The sequence below is a fragment of the Eulemur rufifrons genome, chromosome 16 (genome assembly GCF_041146395.1).
Source record: "Eulemur rufifrons isolate Redbay chromosome 16, OSU_ERuf_1, whole genome shotgun sequence".
Taxonomy (NCBI): domain Eukaryota; kingdom Metazoa; phylum Chordata; class Mammalia; order Primates; family Lemuridae; genus Eulemur; species Eulemur rufifrons.
In genome coordinates this window covers 38,149,220-38,168,857 of record NC_090998.1, presented here as the reverse complement: position 1 = coordinate 38,168,857, position 19,638 = coordinate 38,149,220, and the positions used below count along the sequence as shown (strand labels likewise).

Sequence of the window (19,638 nt, the reverse complement as noted above, 5' to 3'; positions counted from 1 at the left end):
GAGAGACAATAATGATAAAGAATATCCAGAACTGGAATTTCTGATACTCAGGAAGAGGAAGGGGAATCTCTAATGGAGTCTCAGCAAGAATATTTCAGCTTTTTCCTGTTTCCTTCCTCTGTACTCCCTTTGGCTCCCTCTTTCTTTTCTAGCTTTCCTTCTTCTTTCATCAGACATATTCTGTGGCAGACTTAAGCCCCAAACCACAACCTTGATAAATTCCAAATGGATTTTGTCAGCAAGGCCAACAACCGCCCCCCCAACAATCCTGCCACTCCCCAACCCTGCTCCCAGCACACACACTGGGCTCAAGCCCAGGCCTGGGGTCAGTGACAGGGTTGGAATATGCAACCCACAGAGCTGGTGGCTACAATTTCAGCTGTTACTAGTTTCCAAAGAGGGAGGGAGAAAGACTGATGGACTGTAAGTCAGGCCTCTTGTCCTCCTTCAGCTCCAGATAAGCTCTACTCCCTCTGGCCTTTACCAAGTGGCTAGGAAATTGGGGAGTGAAAGTGGCCAGCTAATTGCTAGCTGGGCAGCACTCCGCCTATCTCTGCTCCTGTTTGCTCCATGGGCAGCCCACTCTGATGCTGCAATAGACATTTTCTTCTCCAGACTCCAAAGAGGTGAAGGACCGAAGAGCTGGGAGATTCTCCAGTCCCATTTTTAGTCCTCACTCAAATACCATGGTACTTGCTGTTAACTGTATTAGGCTGTCATCATTTTTTTTTTTCTTTTGAGAGTCTCACTCTGTCTCCTGAGCAAGAGTGTGGTGGCATCAGCCTAGTTCACAGCAACTTCAAACTCCTGGGCTCAGGCGATCCTCCTGCCTCAGCCTCCAGAGTGCTAGGGCTGTCATCATTTCTATCCTGTTGCACCTGGGATACAACCTTGAGATCTGAAGTCTTGGGCAGGAACATTGAAAGGTTCCACCTCCATGTCAGAGGCCTACAGGGCATGTGGGTGCGGTTGGGGAACTAGGGAGGAATTGAAAAGCATAATTTCGGTGGTCAACGGTTGATGTATAACATGGTGGGGTGTTACTAGAAATTTCTAGGAAAAGAAATGGAAAGAGTAATCATGTGGAGGTATCACAATATCACAATGCCCACTCTAGGAGTCTGTAATAACACTGGAGGAGTCTTTTGCCTTTAAAAACACAGACCTGCCCAGTGTGGTCCCAGCTACTTGCCAGGCAGAGGCAGGAGTATAGCTTGAACCCAGGAATTCAAGGCTGTAGTGCACTGTGTGTGGTCATTGTGATTGCTCCTGTGAACAGCCACTGCACTCTAGCCTGAGCAACATAGCAAGAGCCAGTCTCTTAAAAACACCCCAAAATACAGAAGTTTATCAGGGCAAAGGCCCTTACAGCAATGACCCAGGACAGAAATAACTCTCCATGTTATAACAGATTCCTTTTATCCATCTTATCCCTCCCCATCTTAAATTAGAGTCCTCTTGACTTTACATTCTAGGATCATGTTATTCTTCAGGTTAACATAAGAGAGAGAACAGATTGGGATAAGGGACCGGTGAATGCATACACCAGATATTGATGGGAACAAGCGATAGGCATAGTATGGCTACCAGCCTAGTTCTTGGAAGGAGACAAAAAACAAGGCAAAAAATTCAGAAGAGCAACAATTTTGGCTCAAGCCTTAGGGAAGAGTCATGTGTTCCCCCATACTGCTGTAAATGAGAGAGGGCACTTAAAGAACCTTCTTCTGTTCTTAACATTACTAGGGCCCTTCTATCACAGCTGTAACTGTTTCAAGGCAGTGTTGCATGTTTAGACCAGGTGCAAAAATGAGTGTGAGGGAAGTGGGGGTGAGTAGGAAGCAAGAAACATGGGTGCAAAGTCCTTCACTTTTCCTTGGGATACTAAAATCCATACACATCTCGGTACACTTCATCAAACGACACCTCTGAATATTAGGCTTCAACCCTCTGTCTTTCAAGTTGCAACTTCCTAACTGGCCCAGAGTCCAGTTGTTTCCTTTAGTCTCTTAAACTCATCACTCTCTCTCTTCCTTATGGGAAAGGATCTCTTGATTCAGACTCCGGAGTAACCAGCCTTAGGAATAGTAAGCAGCAACGATGGTGCAGTGAAGGCTCTGGTGGTGGTGGGGGGGAGGGGGGGGTGAATGCAACTAGCTCAGGTTAAGAAATAAAAATGAAGTCTGGTGGGCCAAGGCTGGCCATAGTAAAGCCTGTTCACCCATATACAGCTCCTGGCTTTGCCCAAGGAGCCCCTGGGCCCCTCACCCCGGCTCCAGGCCCCAGTGCAGCCAGCGCGCGGCCTCAGTCCTTAAATTCCAGGCACAACCATGGAGCTTGGGATTCTCACCTCAGTCCCCGCTGTTTCATCCCCATTCCCGGCTCCCGCCTCCGCCGCCCACAACCTCCAGCCCCCACACCAGCGCCCGCCCTGACTCCAGCTCCAGTGCCCGGCTGCCTCTGCTGCAGCTGCTGCCATGGTGATGGGTCTCGCGAGAACTGCCGCTCGCTGCCGCACAGCTCTCGCGCGAACAGGGAGGTGGGAAGTATCCCGGGCTGGGGGTGGGGGTTAGCTGCACTGCTCCTGTCGCCGTCGCGGCTTCCGGTGCTAGGTGGAGGGAAGGAGGGAGGGAGCCGCGGAGCGGGCCAGGGGAGCAGCCGCGCTGAAGTCGGCTAGGGGAGCCGGAGGGAGAGGAGCGAGAGACGAGCGGAACCTGAAGGGCGGAGGCTGCGGAGGCTGCGGCCGCAGCGGAGGAGCCGGGAGCAGGAACAGGTGAGGGGCTGGGGAGGGAAGGTGGATCCCCGTAGAGAAGAGGCTTGGTTGGGGTGGGAGCTGAGGAGATAGAGGCCCCCGGGCCCCGCCTGGCACTGCCTGACATGGGGCGGTGTGGTCTTTCCCACCCGAGAGCTCGGAGAGGGGGCATCAGGCCAGCCCCACGCCTGCCCCCGCGTTTGAAGGACGCGGAGCTGGGGTGGGGGTGGGGGCCGCACACAGATTTGTCCTCTGACACGCACAAGGAGGCGACTTGGGCTGCAGTTGGGTTCTCCTCGCCTGCAGGAGGTGGGCTTTCCAAGGGTCGGGGTCGAGGGGGAGGAAAGCCGTCCGGGGAGAGGTGATGCGGGGGCGGTGATGGCTGTTTGTTATCTTTTTTCTGTTAAAGGGCTAGAGAATGCTGCTCTCTCCTACTCCCTCTTCCTCCCCCACCTTAGCAATAGGAGACCAGAGAGAAGCCTTGCTGTGGTTACAGCCCCTCCCCCCATCATGGGACAGGGGTGCGTAGGGGGTTTGGGGGTTAGCCAACAGGGCAGGCTGATGGGACACCCCAGGGGCACTATTCTGGTGGAGGATGAGCTTTCGGGTCTTAGGAACCGCAGGTTGGAAAGAGGGCAGCAGGTGGGGAGAGGGTGGAGAGGAGGCAGGAGAAGGGGGAGGGGGATCTGATCTTGCTTGGAGAAGAGAGGTGGGGCCTTCCTCCCCCAGGCGAAGCGGGGGCGGTCTCACAGGAGGAGGGAGCATCTTGTCACTGGCCCTGAGTTTGTGTCTTCCAATCCGCTTTCTTTCTTTAGGAAGTACCAGGATTCCCGGAACAGAAAATGGAGCCATTGCTTACGCCAGTCCTTTGAGGGAAGGAGGGGGGAAGTGGGGAGGTGGAGTTCCCTGTTAAAACGGGCCACTTGATTAGCAAAGTGGAGCTGTTCTTTTTGGGGAGTTCCCTTCTTTCTGGGTTGTGTTATTGCAGGTCTCCATCTGGCCAGGCCAGGAGGAGTGTGGTGGTGGAGGTGGAGAAGTGTGGTATGTGGTCAAGAGTGAGAAGAAATAGTGAGGTCATCCCGGTGAGCTAGAAATGTAACCTAAAACCTGTCTCTGCTCTGTTGGATTGGGTCACCCCCAGTCTATGGCATGAAAGTTTTATTGGGAGGAGATCTGCTGCAAGAGTCTGATTGCTTGGGCCAGTGCAACAGGACAGAATCTAGTCTCTGCATACCTCCTTCCCTGTCCCCAGTCAGGTAATTAGTGACAGACTTTGCTGCCATTTTGTTTTGGGCATGTTGCTGGGGCAAAGTGTCTTCACTTGCTGTGACTGGCATGGGACAGTGATCTATCATTGCATGTTGGACCTGAATTTGAATAACATGTCTGTAAAAAGCTCATTCTAAGAAAGAAACTAATCCATTTAGATTCAGCTTTCCACAGAATGAATCACTGACCTTGGATTCAGCCAGGAAGGGTTCCCATATATCATATACTCACATGCCTCCTGCCTCCCAGCATAGAATTATTACCTTGCCTAGTCAAAACTTTTACGGGTGTGTATCTTGCTTTTCCAAAGAGACTAGAAGCTTTTTGAGTGCAGAAACTGGGTTTTATCTCTTGTCTCCTGCAATGCCTATGCACACAGTAGGTACCCATGATGGATACAGAATGTGAATAGATAAAATTCAACAAACTTTCTAACTACAGTTTAAGGAAAGGGAAAGAGATGGCTTGGCTATGGGCAAAAGTGCCTGGAAATAGCTGAGTAAGGGTACAGAATCCCTTAGCCTTTGTAATTGAGAAGTCTTGATCTCTCCACCTTCCTAGGAAGCACAGAACAAGCATAGATAATGGAAACTAAGACCCAAAAAGAAAAATATTACTAGAACACAATCATTATATATCTGAAGTCCCAGATTTCCTGCTTCTCCATTATGGGTGAAGTAGTCTCTCCATCAGACCTAAGTCTTTGGAAGTGTTGTATATGAATTGGGATGCTTGAGATTATGGAGGAGGGGCCAGTGTATATATATATGGTGCCTAGCATGGAATTGATGCCAGTGAGTGGTAGCTGCTATTATTACACTAAATGCAAGTATAAAGGAGAGCAGATAGTAGGCTGGGAAGAGTGGAAGTGAAGTGTTAAGTGCATAAAAGGTCATATTGTAGCATGTATCCGTTCACCCTACTCTCTTTTCCACTATAGTCATAATAAGAGGAAATGGACTCAGAGGACAGAGGGTGGGGTTTATTGGTTAGAAGGAAGAACTTCTTTAAAACCAGTTTTGTTTTTTTTTAAATTAAATTTAAAGAAGTTTTTTGACATAGGTTGACATGGGATCTCACTATGTTACTCAGGCTGGATTTGAACTCTTGGGCTCAAGCAGTCCTTCCACCTCAACCTCCTGAGAAGCTGGGATTACAGGCATGTACTACCATGCCCAGCTTAAAAACAGATTCGTTAAAGTTGAGTATGTAACTGTGGGAAATTGTGGAATTTGCTTCCCGGTATACTTTTAGAAACAGATGCCAAGAGGCCTGAGATTCATAGCATATCACTATTTTTGGCTCTTTTTACCATTTTTGTTGCAGGTCAATTTAGAGGCAGAATGGTATAGTAGTTAAGAGTGGACCTTGGAATCAGACAAAATTGGGTTCAAATCTTACCTCTGTTAATTACTAGTTGCATGTTTTTGGTAAAATTACTTGTCCTCTCTTAGCTTCATGTTCTATATCTGTAAGGAAGGTAATGATAGTACCTACTTAACAGGGTTGTCATGAGAATTAAATGAGATAATGAGCATAAAGCACTTAGTATTGTGCAAAGCATATAGTGATCACCAAATAAATGTTAGCTGCCATTAATAATCCATCATCATAATAATATGAACACTGAGGGCTGCCTTAGAGGAAAGGAGGTTTACAAAAGAACAACTTGCCACCCTAGTTTCTTGTGTAGAGGGATGATTGTTACCATGACTTTCTATGCTGGTCGTAGGCTTATGAGCAGTGAAATCTTTTTTCAGTATCAGCCTCATAGAGGCAGTTCCTGCTGCCTGAGTGGGAGGTAAAGCTGGAGCAAAGCAGGGGCCCTGAACCGTCAAGTTGGATGTAGGGTGAAAATGTAGGGGCTCAAGAATAGCATTCATGTTAGAAAAGTCAGTGTGACTCTGAGGTAATGGTTGACTCTTTCATAAAAGAGCCTCCTGATTGACCCAGGTCAGGGATTTAGATTCCTGGGTCCTATTATTTTAGGTCTTAATCAGGATTTCAGGATCCTCCATTTCCTGGGCTATTCTTTTCATTTAGTTGTATCTTTTTTTTTTTTTTTTTTTTTTTTTTTTTTTAGAGACAGAGTGTCACTTTGTTGCCCTGGCTAGAGTGAGTGCCGTGGCGTCAGCCTAGCTCACAGCAACCTCAAACTCCTGGGCTCAAGCGATCCTCCTGCCTCAGCCTCCCGAGTAGCTGGGACTACAGGCATGCGCCACCATGCCCGGCTAATTTTTTCTATATATATTTTAGTTGGCCAGATAATTTCTTTCTATTTTTAGTAGAGACGGGGTCTCGCTCTTGCTCAGGCTGGTCTCGAACTCCTGACCTTGAGCGATCCACCCGCCTCGGCCTCCCAGAGTGCTAGGATTACAGGCGTGAGCCACCGCGCCCGGCCAAGTTGTATCTTTTTTAAATGTCTGCCTCTGAGTATCTGTTTAGAATGTACTGTGTTATGGTCCAGAGATTGTATAATTCTAACACACCTCTAATCCACCATCTATTGCAAATATAGGTAGAGTGCTAATAAAACTTTTTGATAAGGAAAAGACACAGGTAGCATTTGGAAAGAGTCCCACAAATATTTGAAGACTTCATATTATAGTCTGGGAAAGAACTGACTGAGGTAGGGATTCTGTGAATGTGTTAGAGCTTTGTCTTGGACCTCTGCAAAGTATCTGCCACACCATATGGACCAGAAAGGAAATGGCTCAAGATTTCAGCGATCCACCATTATCACCATATTCCTAAAGAAAGGTGAGATGACTGGGTGTGGCAGGTCTCCTGGTACTTTAAAGTTCTCCCATTGCTGGTGAGAGACTGGCATAACCCTTCCTTTATTAGTTTATGCACAAGAGTGTCAGCCACAAATGTTTGAACTTGAGCATGAGTTTAGGATGCAGGATAGCATTTGCTCTCTGTTGCAATGGTTTTTGTCCTTTTCTGGTAAAGAGTAAAACCTTACTTTAAATAAAATCTTATTTGAAATCTAATACATAAAATGGATAAAAGTGGAGTTGCTCTAGTGGTGGTAGAAGTGGGGGAGCATAATTAGAGCCCCTTGTGTGCTCCCCCTTCATCTCAGGCAGCCTCTGAATTCCATCCAAGGAACTCTAGGGCTCTGAGAACATGGAAACCATTTCTCCAGTTTGTCAGGTACAGGAAAAGTATCAGCAAACACCTATAGAATACTCTGTTCCCCAACCCCACAAATGGTTTGCCACCCTCAGTAGAACTATTCTCTTCAACAAGCATGGTAGTCACTAGCTACAGGTCAGTCATGGTGCTGGATGCAGGGGACATGAAACATGAATAAGGCATAGTCCCTGCTGGCAAAAGGCTCGTAGTCTAGGGAAGTACTTCCCAACCTTTTTCCCATAATGGCATACACAGAAAATGGTAATAGAAATACATGAAACCTGAGATGACTGACCCAAGGCCTCTAGCCACCCCTACAGTGGCTAATGGAATCAGTATCTCCAGCTGACCTGTATTGCATAGAGGCACATTGGGAAGTTCCGGCTCTGGAAAGTGAGACAGACAGACGTGAATAAATCATACTGTGATGCGTCCTAGAGTAGAAATGTGTTTGAGGTGCTGAGGGATCACAGATAGCTCTTTTTTTTTTTTTTTTTTTTTTTTTTTTTTTTGAGACAGAGTCTTACTCTGTTGCCCGGGCTAGAGTGCCATGGCATCAGCCTAGCTCACAGCAACCTCAAACTCCTGGGCTCAAGCGATCCTCCTGCCTCAGCCTCCCAAGTAGTTGGGACTACAGGCATATGCCACCAGGCCCGGCTAATTTTTTTTCTATATCTCTTTAGTTGTTTGGCTAATTTCTTCCTATTTTTAGTAGAGATGGGGGTCTCGCTCTTGCTCAGGCTGGTCTCGAACTCCTGAGCTCAAACGATCTGCCCTCCTCGGCCTCCTAGCGTGCTAGGATTACAGGCATGAGCCACTGCGCCCGGCCCACAGATAGCTCTTACTCCCCAAGGTTCCCTGTTCTCCCGTATCCTTACACTGCTCTATAATGGTTGGCCTTGTCTATATCATGTCTTCCTGTTTGAGCTGTGTACTCTCAGCTCCATCTTGATATGCACAGTGGGACCAGATTAGGGGCAAAGGATTATTAGGGCTTTAGGCTGTCTATCGATAGACTTTCAGTGATGTATTAGCTAGGAAAGTATGGTGTTCTAGATATCCAAGGCTATAGATGTGGGCATTGGAGGAGCCATAGAATATCAGGAGATGGAGCAGTTAGTTGTAAGCTAATCAGACTCTTAAGAATAAGGCAAGCTGAAAGCTTTGGCAGAGGGCAGTGCCACAGAATGTTCTGAAGAAACAAATGAGTCCAGTTTTTATCTGGTCACTGTTTTATCTAGCTAGGCCATGTATTCTGTTTTTCTTTTTTTTCTTTTCTTTCTTTTTTTTTTTTTTTTTTTGCAGTAGACCTTATGCTATGTTCGGACTCACTTGCTAAGCATTGTCCATGGGAAAAGCTAGACCCTTCCCAGGTGTTTTGGGTCTCCATCAGACAGAGTGATTCAGGATCCTTCTGCACTTGATAGCTGTAGCTTCCGGAGTTATGTGTGCTGGTGTCTTCTCCAGTACTCTTTCTTGTCTCTGTTTCTGACTAGAAGAAAACTGGCATAACAATTCTGGCCTGAGCCTCAACACTACTAGTTAAGTGGGGCCTAATTTTAGTTAACTATGTTTCAGTTTATACCCGGTTGTGGTTGATTGCCTAGTAGTGAAGTTCAATAGGTATCTTTCATGCTTTATTCAATTTGACTGTTCTACAGCTTTTGGCCTTCCCTCTTTTCTGTGTTCTTTCCTCACTGGTGTCTGTGGTGTCTTGCTCTCTTGATTTCCCTTCTACCCCTCTGGTTGTTTCTTACTCTCTTTCCTGGCCTCCATTTCTGCCAACTACTTTAAATGTTGATGTGCCCCAGGTTTCTGCCCTTGCCCTTTTCTGCCACTGTGCGCACTCCCTCTAGATATATCAGTTAGGATATATTAGTTGCAAAAAATAGAAAATACACATGTGGCTCCAATAGTTAGGATTAATTAAATTATGTAGTAAGAAGTATAGTTGAAATAAGCTAGACACAAAAGGACAAATATTGTATGATTCCACTTATATGAAGTATCTAGAGTAGTTAAGTTCACAGAAAGTAGAATAGTTGTTGCTAGGGGCTGGAGGGATGTGGGAAAGGGGAAATTTTGTTTAATAGGTACAGAGTTTCACTCTGGAGATGGATGGTGGTGATGGTTGCACAAAAATGTAAATGTACTTAATGCTACTGAATCATACACTTAAATATGGTAAATTTTATATCTATTTTACCATAGTTAGAAAAAAAAAAGAAGCCGGTGCAGTGGTGTTCCCCTGTAGTCCCAGCTACTGGGGAGGCTGAGGCAGGAGGATGGTGGATTGCATGAGGCCAGGAGTTTGAGGTTGTAGTGTACTATGATTGTACCTGTGAATAGCCACTGTACTTCAGCTTGGGCAGCATAGCAAGACCCTGTCTCAAAAAAGAAAAAAAAAAAAAGGAAAATCTAAGGATAGGGCACTTTTTGTTTTTTGTTTTTAACCCATCAGCTTGATATTGTCATTAAGGACCCAACCAAGTTTTCTCTGTTTTTCTGCTCTGACATTCTAGAGTTCTTACGTCTGTCCCTTCCCTTCATGTTCTCAAGATTACTCTGGCATCTCATCCTTCTACATCAACGTCCAAAGACTGAACAAGAGAACATTGCCACAGATCCGTTTTTAGGATTGGGGGAAACTTTCCTAGATAATCCCAGCATCTTATTGACTAGAATTAGTGAATGACCATTTGTGCCCCAATCATTGGCAAGGGAAATGGAATGTCCACATCTCTCAGACTGATCAGTTTTCATTCCCTAGGGCTGAGGATGGTGGCCCTTCCTCATCTCACGTGCTGAAGCACACTTCATACCCCACACCCTCTCCCCCAACATCTGAACAAAATAGGGGTCTGTTAGAAGAAAGAAGGGGGAGAATGGCCTTTGGGTAGGCAGCCAGCAGTTACTGCCATCCTGGGTTATCCTGGTTCCTCTTATGGCTTCAGTTACCATCTGCACAGATGGCTCCCAAATAGTCAGCCCAGACTTTTCTCCTGAGATTCATAACTTAGCACCTCAAAATCAATGTTTAATGTTTAAAAGATGTTAAACATCTTTTCCTCCACTAAACAGTGTTTACAAAAAAAAAAATCTTCACCCTCATATCTGTTCCTCTTGTATTTTCTTTCTGAAGAAATGCCACCCAGTTGGGTGTGTGACTTGTGCTTGTAGTCCCAGCTACTCAGGAGGCTGAGGCTGGAGGATCACTTGAACCCAGGTGTTTGAGGCTGCGGTGAGCTGTGATCACGCCACTGCACTTCAGCTGGGGTGACAGAGTGAGACCCCATCTCTAAAAAATAGAATAAATTTTATTTATTCATTCATTCATTCAGTGGTGTCCTTGGTATTCATGGTGAGGGATCCAGGGGGCAAGGTCACCCCCAGCCTGAGGGGGCCAGGGGGAGGGGGAGTCTGTGCTTCTGGGTGCCAGCAGCAGTGGTCATTCTACCCCACACCAACTGCCCCCCCTAAAATTTAAAAAGAAATGCCATCCAGCCACCCAGGCCAGAAACCTGGAAATCATCTTTGACCCTTCTACTCTTCTGCCTACATTTAATCAGTCATTAAATCCTGTGGATTCTACCATTTTGATGTTTCAATCTGTCTTCTCTCTATTAGCACCTTTAGTTAAGAACTTGTGATTTCTCATCTGTATTACTGTACCTCCCAAGTGGTCTCTCTGCCTCCATTCTTTCCTGCTTCTAATTTATTCCTGAAACTGCTGCCAGAATGGTCTTTCTAAAGCACATATCTGATCATGTTACTCACATGGCCTTTAAGGTCCCTCATGATCTAGCCCCTGTTTATCTCTTCAGTCCCCTCCCTTATCACTTCCTTTTACTTGACATGCTGCATCCGAATAAACTACCTCTCAGTTGCACCTGGCTTTGGCTAAATAAAAGTGCTAGCTAACTCAAGTCTATGCCTTTGCACAACTATTTCTTCTCTCCCATTCCCTCTTCTTTATTATCTCATTACTTCCTATTCTTCTTTCAGAAGTCAGCTCAGGTGTGACCTGAGGATCATGTTTGGGAATCATCCTGTACCCCTCAGTCTTGATTAACTGCTCTAGCTTTCTGTCCTCATAATACTATGTGCTTACCTACTCTTTGCCTCACACCATTTTGTAGACCTTTGTTTACTAGTCTTTCTCATTAGATTGAGTTTCATGAAGGCAGAAACCCTCTTCCTCTCTGTATCCCTAGTTCAGTGTACTCAGTACATGGATGGAGACTGACATCAGAAACTATTTTTGGCTTTGGGAAATCTTTGAGTCCAATAGAAATCATCGAGATACTCATCTAGGAGTTCTTGTGTTCTGATTTCAGTGCTCTCGAGATTTAAAACTTGGAGTTTAAACAGGTTATAAGCTAGCTGTACCAAGGAAACTGAGTACAGGCATTCCCTTAAATTGTATTGGTCTGCTTGGTTATCTATGCTAAAAATAGCATCTCCATTAGATATCTCAATCTGAAAATTTTCTGGGAACAAAGCTGCATTTTTTTGGTTTTGTTTTGTTTTTTCTGTACCCTGCCTGGCAGCAAAGGGTTTGGGAGTCCCTGGTCTTCCTCTGGACCCTGAAGAGAAGGAGGTGGTGTCAGATCAGGAGTCCCCTCAGGTGTCCCCTCAGACACTCAGAGGTGTCTCAGGGCACATGTCTGGATCAGTCACTGGAATCAGGTAGGGGGAGTATGTATGGCAGACTGGGCTATGGGCTATGAGTCCCTGAAGCACCTGGAGATTGAGGCAGGCATGTTCCTGCAATACACACAAGCCAAGATGGCTGAGCAGCCAGTTACAGCAAAAAACAGCCTGCCTCTCCTAGGGGGGTAGGGGTGCGGGTAGGGGCGCTGAGTTGTCCTCAGGCGAGGACATCCTCAGATAAAGCTTAAATCAGCCGATGTACGTAACTGAACTCCCACAGTGTCCCACACGTTGTACTGGAGTACATTTTTTGGAGCTCCTGTTGTTATTTTGACCTGTGATAACAAAGTTTCTGACTATAAAATAGGATGTTGAGATAGAGTCTTTGTTAATAGAGATATTACTATATTCCATTTTTTATCTTGAGCCACTCACCTTCAGTTTTAACTGCTGACTCCTGGTTCCCAACAGCCCCATGGAATCCTGGCATTTTGCCCTGTCAACACAGGAGTACCATCTGTGGTGAAAGAGAGTAACTATAGGCTATACAGTACTATAGTAGGTAGAGAAATAATCAAGGTGGTTTTTTAATTTCTATTTCATTTATTTATTTGCCATTCTGTTTCCTCGACCTTTTTCTAGGAATGCATTATGGAGAACTGGCTGTATAGCCAAAGATTTATGTTCATGGCACAAAGCTAAAATCTGCCACCATCCTGGTGGTAGGGCAACATGCTATCTCGTAATAAGGCAGGGACAGAGAAAGCCAAGACAAGAAAGCCAGCATCCTCTATCAGCCCATTGCATATTAAATGGCAAGAGAAAATCTCACCAATTCTAGTCTTTTAATCTGTTTCTGGTGTTCCCAAACCAGTCTTGGGATCAGATATGTGTGGAAAATGGCTGAGAATTTACAAGATATCTCAGCAACTATCTGTGCATTACATAGAGATACCAAGTATTACTGGACAGAAGAAATGATATAAGGACATCTTCAGATGAGGCTTAAATCAGCCAGTGTGCTTGCTTAATCTCCCACAGTGGGCTTGGCATTGAGGGGGAGGACAGATCCAAAATAAATAAAAGCCATAGTCCTTGCCCATAGGGAATACACAGTTTAATTGGGGAGACAGCTCCACAAGGTAGTAAGTGCCACATGAGTGGTTCAGGTCATTCAGGGGTCTTGATGTGGCATGCCAGGAAATAGAAATAGGTGTAACACTGGGATCAACTTTTGAACCAAGACTTTTGTATGACAACTTAGCAAAGAAGCAAACCAAAGGACAGTGTACCCATGTTCTGGGGCAAGGAGTGTTGGCTGCTTATATCTTTTTCAGCCACTGCTGTATTCACAGTTGGTAATCATTTAATTAGTGATAGTTCCAGTCATGGATGACAGCAAGATAAATGTGTGGTATAAATTCAACTCACACAGGACTGCAAACTAGTACAACCTCTATGGAAAGTAATATGGAGATACCTCAAAGAGCTAAAAGTAGAACTACCATTTGATCCAGCAATCCTGTTACTGGGCATCTACCCAAAGGAAAAAAAGTCATTCTATAAAAAAGACATCTGCACCAGAATGTTTATAGCAGCACAATTCATAATTGCAAAGATGTGGAAACAACCCAAGTGCCCATCAATGCATGAGTGGATTAATAAATGTGGTATACATATACGATGGAGTACTACTCAGCCACAAAAAACAGTGGTGATCTAGCACCTCTTGTATTATCCTGGGTGAGCTGGAGCCCATTCTACTAAGTGAAGTATTACAAGAATGGAAAAACAAGCACCACATGTACTCACCATCAAATTGGCATTATTCATTAACACTTTTGTGCACATATAGTAGTAACATTCATCGGGTGTCAGGCAGAGGGGAGGGGGAGGAGGGGATGGGTATATTCACACCTAATGGGTATGGTGCACACCGTCTGGGGCATTGACATGCTTTGAAGCTCGGACTCAGGTGAGGCAAAGGCAATATACATAACCTAAACATTTACACCTCCGTAATATGCTGAAGTTTAAAAAAAAAATTCAACTAAGAATCTGGGCCACTGCCTAATACCAAACTTTTAAAGCAAAGAGTCATCTGGAGCTGAAGAAAAGGCCACCTGAGCAGGAGGCAGGGTAAAGACTAGGAAGGCTTAGGGAAGGTTTAAATTTCTGGAGGTGATGGTAGCAGAACCAGAAGTCTGACTACCACAAATCGCTGAGGTTGGTGAGATTTGATCTTAGCTGGGCAGGTGTCCCCTCCGGCCTCAGGGATCCTCGGGATTTTGTTTGGCTGGGTGGGTTGAGGCAGGAAGGGTAGGAAGGATGGCTAGTGGGCGACTTGGCTGAAGTTGAACTCTAAGGTTGAGTCAGGCCCGCTTCCCGGATTGTGAACCCTCTGGGTCAGGGGCAGGGCTCATCTGGGGAACCTCCGGGAGCGCCACGCCTGGCTCATTAGAGGATGTCTGGGGAGGCCTTTGAAGATGAAACACTCCATAAGCACTCATTGTTTCTCTTTTTTTGGACAAACTAGTACTTTGGTCTCCAGGGGCTGTTGATCTGGCTCCTTTGCACTAGTCTGGAATTTGCTGCAAACTGAGAAGAGTGGCAGGGAGTGGGGTTGGGGATGGGAGTGGGAAGCCTGAAGAAGTTTTTGAAGAAACAACTAAACTTCCACCAAACCCCAGTGCTTTAGCTTGTAAATAGGATTCCTCCCCATCCACCTTTCACATTCTTGGGTTTGGGTGCACTCTGTCTTGACCTGTTCTTCTCCTGCTGGGTTTGGGGTGTGTGTGAGTCTCCAGTTCCCATACTCTGTAGAAAATGCCAGCAGCTGGCATATGGCAATTGCTGAATAAGCTGCCCGCTGACGCATGCCTCCTGCAGGCACAGAGAACTGGCTGGCATGGGTGAACCCCCACTTTATTACTGTTTCAAAGATGCATTTCTGTGGTTGTCCTGTGCCATAGAGAAGGGAGGGAAGAAGAGAGAGAATGAATGAATGACTGTGAGTCTGCCTGTTGGGGGCAATGGCTGGAGTGGGCAGATAGGCATTTTGGACCTTCATGGTGGTTCTTACTGCTCCTCTTGATCCTTTCAGTAGATATTTGTTAAGTGCCTACTATTTACCAGGCATTGCATCCAATCTGAATGAGCTGCCAGTGAGGTCAGTAGAGACACTGAAAATTAGTTCAGTTATTCAACTACCATGTGCTAGGCGCTGTTCTTGCTACTGGTGACACAGCAGTGAACAAAACACATAAGGAGCTGACATTACAGGAGGAGGAGTAAAATTATACAGCAAGAAATGAATATAATGTTTCAGATGGTGATAAATGTCATGAAGAGAAGTAAAGTGGCATAAATGGGGTAGGGAGTAAGGGATGTGTGTGTTATATACAGGTGGTTGTGGAAGGCCTCTTTGATAGGTGACGTTGGAACAGACACCTGAAGGAGGTGAGGGAGTAATCCATGAAGCTTATCTGGGAGAGCAGCATCCCATGCAGAGGGAATAGCAAGTATAAAAGCTTTCAGGCAGGAAAGCATAGGGGAATTGGAGTGGAGTAAGCAGGGGAGTGGTAGGAGATCTGATGAGAGAAATAAGGGAGTGTAGTTCATGCAGGACCTTGTGAGCCATGGTATAGGCTTTGGGTTTTACTGAAAGGGAGCTATGAAGCCAAGAGAGAGTTTTAAACAAAGAAACCACATGACCTGAGTTTGGTTTTAAAATCACTGTGGATGCTGTGTGGAGAATAGAGTGAAGGGCTTAGGGAAGAAGCAGGAGACTAATGAGATGACTACCTCATTGCTGGTGACCATGTGGATTGGCTCTCCTTGGATGGGGCACAGTGAGCTTAGGATTTACCTAGCTGAGAAGTAAAGGATAGCCTCTCCACCCCCCACCTCCCAATTCTCTGTGCACTGTTGTATGAATAGGGCACAACTTTAGCAGCTAGCATTCCACAGGGTGTAAAGGATCAGCTTCTTTTAGGAGTGCTGTTTTCTTATTTCTTCTTCATTTATTTTGGTGTGGAAGGAAGATGGAATTGCAGAAATATAGGAAGGGAAGAGGCAGAGTCTCTTGATTAGAGCAGAGAGCATAAACCTTGGGAACCTGGCAAGCCTGAACCTTGTCAGGAGTCACAGAGAGCCACTCCTCATTCCACTCTCTCCTCTCCCGCCCTTTCCAGAAGTCTTAGGGTAAGGTTGGGGGAGGGAGTGGCATTAATGATCTTGCAATGCCTTGGGGTATAGTATAGAATGTCAGAACTGAAGGGACTAGAAATCATCTAGTTCCAACCCCCTCTATTTACAGGTGCAGGTATGGAAAGGTGAAGTAACCTGCCCAGAGTCACATGGTTAGATTGCTGGCAGAGCAGGGATCCTGAGTGTTCACTGCTTTGTCTCTGTTGCCAAAGGCTGAGTATGTATCTGAGTGGTCCCTGGTATTCATAGTCCCCTCAGTCTCTTGGTTTGTCATGAATGTACTCCAGCCATGACTTTGGTAAGTTCCATTTACATGAAGTCCTGACAAGCAAATGGTAGTAATATGTTTGCATTTCCTTTGCCTAGGATCAAGTCCTCCATACCAGGGACCAGGACAAAATCAGACTGCCACTGCCCCCACTTGGGCCTCACTGTCAGAACGCAGCTGCTGTGATCATGGGCAATATCTTTGGGAACCTTCTGAAGAGCCTGATTGGGAAGAAGGAGATGCGCATCCTGATGGTGGGTCTGGATGCTGCAGGAAAGACCACTATCCTGTACAAGCTGAAACTGGGGGAGATCGTGACCACCATCCCTACCATTGGTAAGGGCGCAGCTTGGATATGGGCTTTCATGTCAACCGCTAAGGCAGGGCAGGAGACCTAGTCCTGTTCCCTCACCTGGCCTCCTCTTTCCAGGCAAGTCTATGCAATCTGTGGGGTTTAGAGAAGTGTGGCTGTTTAGCTCTCTAGCAGGTGCTGGGCCTGCCATTTGCCCACCTGCCCTGGCCCTCCCTGATGCGGGAACTTCCACAGCCTGGCACTCAACAGTTGCCCTCAGGCACTAGAGTCGGTTTGTTCTCTGTGTTGTTTGGAAAGCAGGTGAAGGACTTTGATGTTCCTGCCAGAGGCCTGGGATTGCTTGGGATTAGATCTTCAGTGGCTGATCCTGGTTAAGACCTGCCTGTGGGAGGGAGAACATTTGCCACGTAGATGGGGGCTCCAGTCATCATTGTCAGCTGGCTCTGCTATAGTCCTGAAGTCCTGGGACTTCAGGACTATAGCTCACTTCTGTTTTTTCACTCTGCCTCTCAGGCCCCACATCTTAGCTGAGGCAGACTCTGGTGGCCAAAGTACAGGAGCTGGGGCTGAGTCATTTCTTCGTCGGAGGGAGAGCCAACGACTGAGTGAATGAATGGGGGAAGGTTGGCTCACATTACAGAGGCAACTGTGAACCTCCTGACCAGCCCTTCTCATCCTTCTTGACTTCTCTTAGGTTTTCATTTTGGCCTTCAGGCTACTAGGCCAAGGATTACCAGATGTGAGGAAGCCTTAGCTTTTTTTCCATTGTTGGTGTGATGACCAAGGCTGGGGGGAAACAGAACCAAACTCATTGGAACACTGCTTTTAGGCCTGGTTTTTGAGGCCAAGTGGCCAAATTGCCTGTTTTTTCAAAGGATTCAACGTGGAGACAGTGGAGTATAAGAACATCAGCTTTACAGTGTGGGATGTGGGTGGCCAGGACAAGATTCGGCCCCTCTGGAGACACTACTTCCAGAACACCCAAGGTATGGCAGACGAGCTGCCCAGGACTGGCATGGGTTAGTTGGGTATGAGAAGAGAGTGTGGCTGTCTTCATTGTTTATGGGCAGCCAACCCTTGCCCTGCTGCAGCTCCTGGGGGTGGGAGAAAAGGAGGAAAGGGAGCAAATATGTGGAGGGTGTTGTCTTTGGGTGGTGGGGGAGGGGGTTATCTGTCATATCTGTGCAACCCATGCTCTGCCTCCCTAGGGTTGATATTTGTGGTCGATAGCAATGATCGGGAGCGAGTAAATGAGGCCCGGGAAGAGCTGATGAGAATGCTGGCCGAGGATGAGCTCCGGGATGCTGTGCTTCTTGTCTTTGCAAACAAACAGGTGAGACTTCTTCCCACCCTTGAATTTGGAAGAGGGCAGCCTGCTGTGGAAGTCAAGCAGTCTTGGCGCTCATTATATGGGAAGCCCTGTGACTGTGCTCTCAATTTTGTGAGTGTGGGAAATATGAACAGTTGGCTTCTTTATTCCCCTCTTATTCTCCCCAACCCCAGCTTTATTAGCAACATTTCAGGCCTCAGGGATTGGTGTGGTAGATACATGGCCTCAAATATTTCTTTCGTCTTCCCTATTGTCTACTTTAGTGGAATTGCCCTCACTCCTACTGTAAGACAGGCCTGACTCTTTGGTCAGTCTGAATCACCTGTCTACTTCCCTACCAACCCCATACTTAGTCTCCATATTCAGAATAGAATGAGCTCTAGTGCCTTGGATCTGGTGTTCTAGGGTGACTAAATCCTTAGGATATTATTGTGGGTTTCCTGAAATAAAGGAGAAGAAGGTACTGATACACATTTCTTTGGTAGATAGGTGCTCTAGAAGCCTTGAAAAGATCTTGAGGCTTCTTTTTTGTGTCTCCCTCGTGCTCCAGGATCTGCCTAATGCTATGAATGCTGCTGAGATCACAGACAAGCTGGGCCTGCATTCCCTCCGTCACCGCAACTGGTACATTCAAGCCACCTGTGCCACCAGTGGGGACGGGCTGTACGAAGGCCTGGACTGGCTGGCCAATCAGCTCAAAAACAAGAAGTGAGAGCCAGGCAGCCCTATCCGAGTGCCCCACCTACCCCTGACATACTTGTTGTCTCCCAACCCCAGCCCTACCCCTTCCTTCCCATTGCAAGTGTGGCCAGGGACCTGGGTTTCATGTCCGCATGCCCAGCAAGAGCCTTGCCTTCCCTGCCTTCCCTTCTCTCCCCTGTCCACCGACATTACCAGTCCCCAGTTGCTGTCCTGTTGATGAATCATTCCAATTTACTGGATTTAAAACAAAAACAAGGTTGTTATGGTTTCATGGGGTGGTGGCCCCTCTCTCTCTCACCCTCTGGGTTTTGGGGTGGGGTATTCTCTACATTTGCTTCATTTGGCACTGGTTGCTGTGCTCTTGGCATCTGAATCCTTTCCTTGTCCCCACAAGCCCCTCTTCTACTCCTTGTCTTCCTTTCCTTCACCACCCTCTCCCTGTTCTACATGGAAGTTGCACGGGCCTCTCTGTGTGTGCGTGCATGTGTGCACCTGTATATACATGTATAGAGAGATATATATGTGGGGGCCAGGGGGAAGGGGGGAGGGGGTGGAGTACAGCTCAGGGCTTGTAGCCAGGACACTGCCCACTGGGGCCTATCATCTGCCCCTTCCATGTTAGATAAAGGGACGAAGGTGGGGGGAGGGAATTGGTCAGGCTGGACTGCCCCAGTCTTGGGCTAGTTTTCCTCCTCTCTGCAGGTAGGTTATCCTGGCTGGTAGGACAGATGATGGATTCTCCACCACCATCTTCCTTGTATCCCTCTTTCTACCTTTTGTAGGGCTGGGGGGTGGCATTTATCTCTAGATGGCTGTTCCCAAGGAGATGCCTGCCATTCTGCTATGCCTTGTTATTGGGAAGGCGAGAAGAACCCACTCACTCTTATCAGCCCAGAGTGTTCAACTGATCCACCCCCACCATCCTTAGATCTCTTCCTCAGGAGCTTGAGGAGGAGGAGGTGGGAATAGCAAGACCATGGTGTGTGTTTGGTTACCGGGGCATG

General features: G+C 46.7%; 1 protein-coding gene across 1 annotated transcript; it reads left to right on the top strand.

The window, feature by feature from the left end:
* Window positions 1-2,571: 2,571 nt before the first annotated feature.
* On the top strand, window positions 2,572-19,009 carry ARF3 (ARF GTPase 3). The gene is made up of 5 exons (XM_069491527.1): window positions 2,572-2,770; window positions 16,388-16,625; window positions 17,478-17,588; window positions 17,811-17,935; window positions 18,483-19,009. Exons 2-5 carry the CDS (start codon window positions 16,478-16,480, stop codon window positions 18,642-18,644), a joined length of 546 nt encoding a protein of 181 aa, XP_069347628.1. The 5' UTR covers window positions 2,572-2,770; window positions 16,388-16,477; the 3' UTR covers window positions 18,645-19,009.
* Window positions 19,010-19,638: the final 629 nt, after the last annotated feature.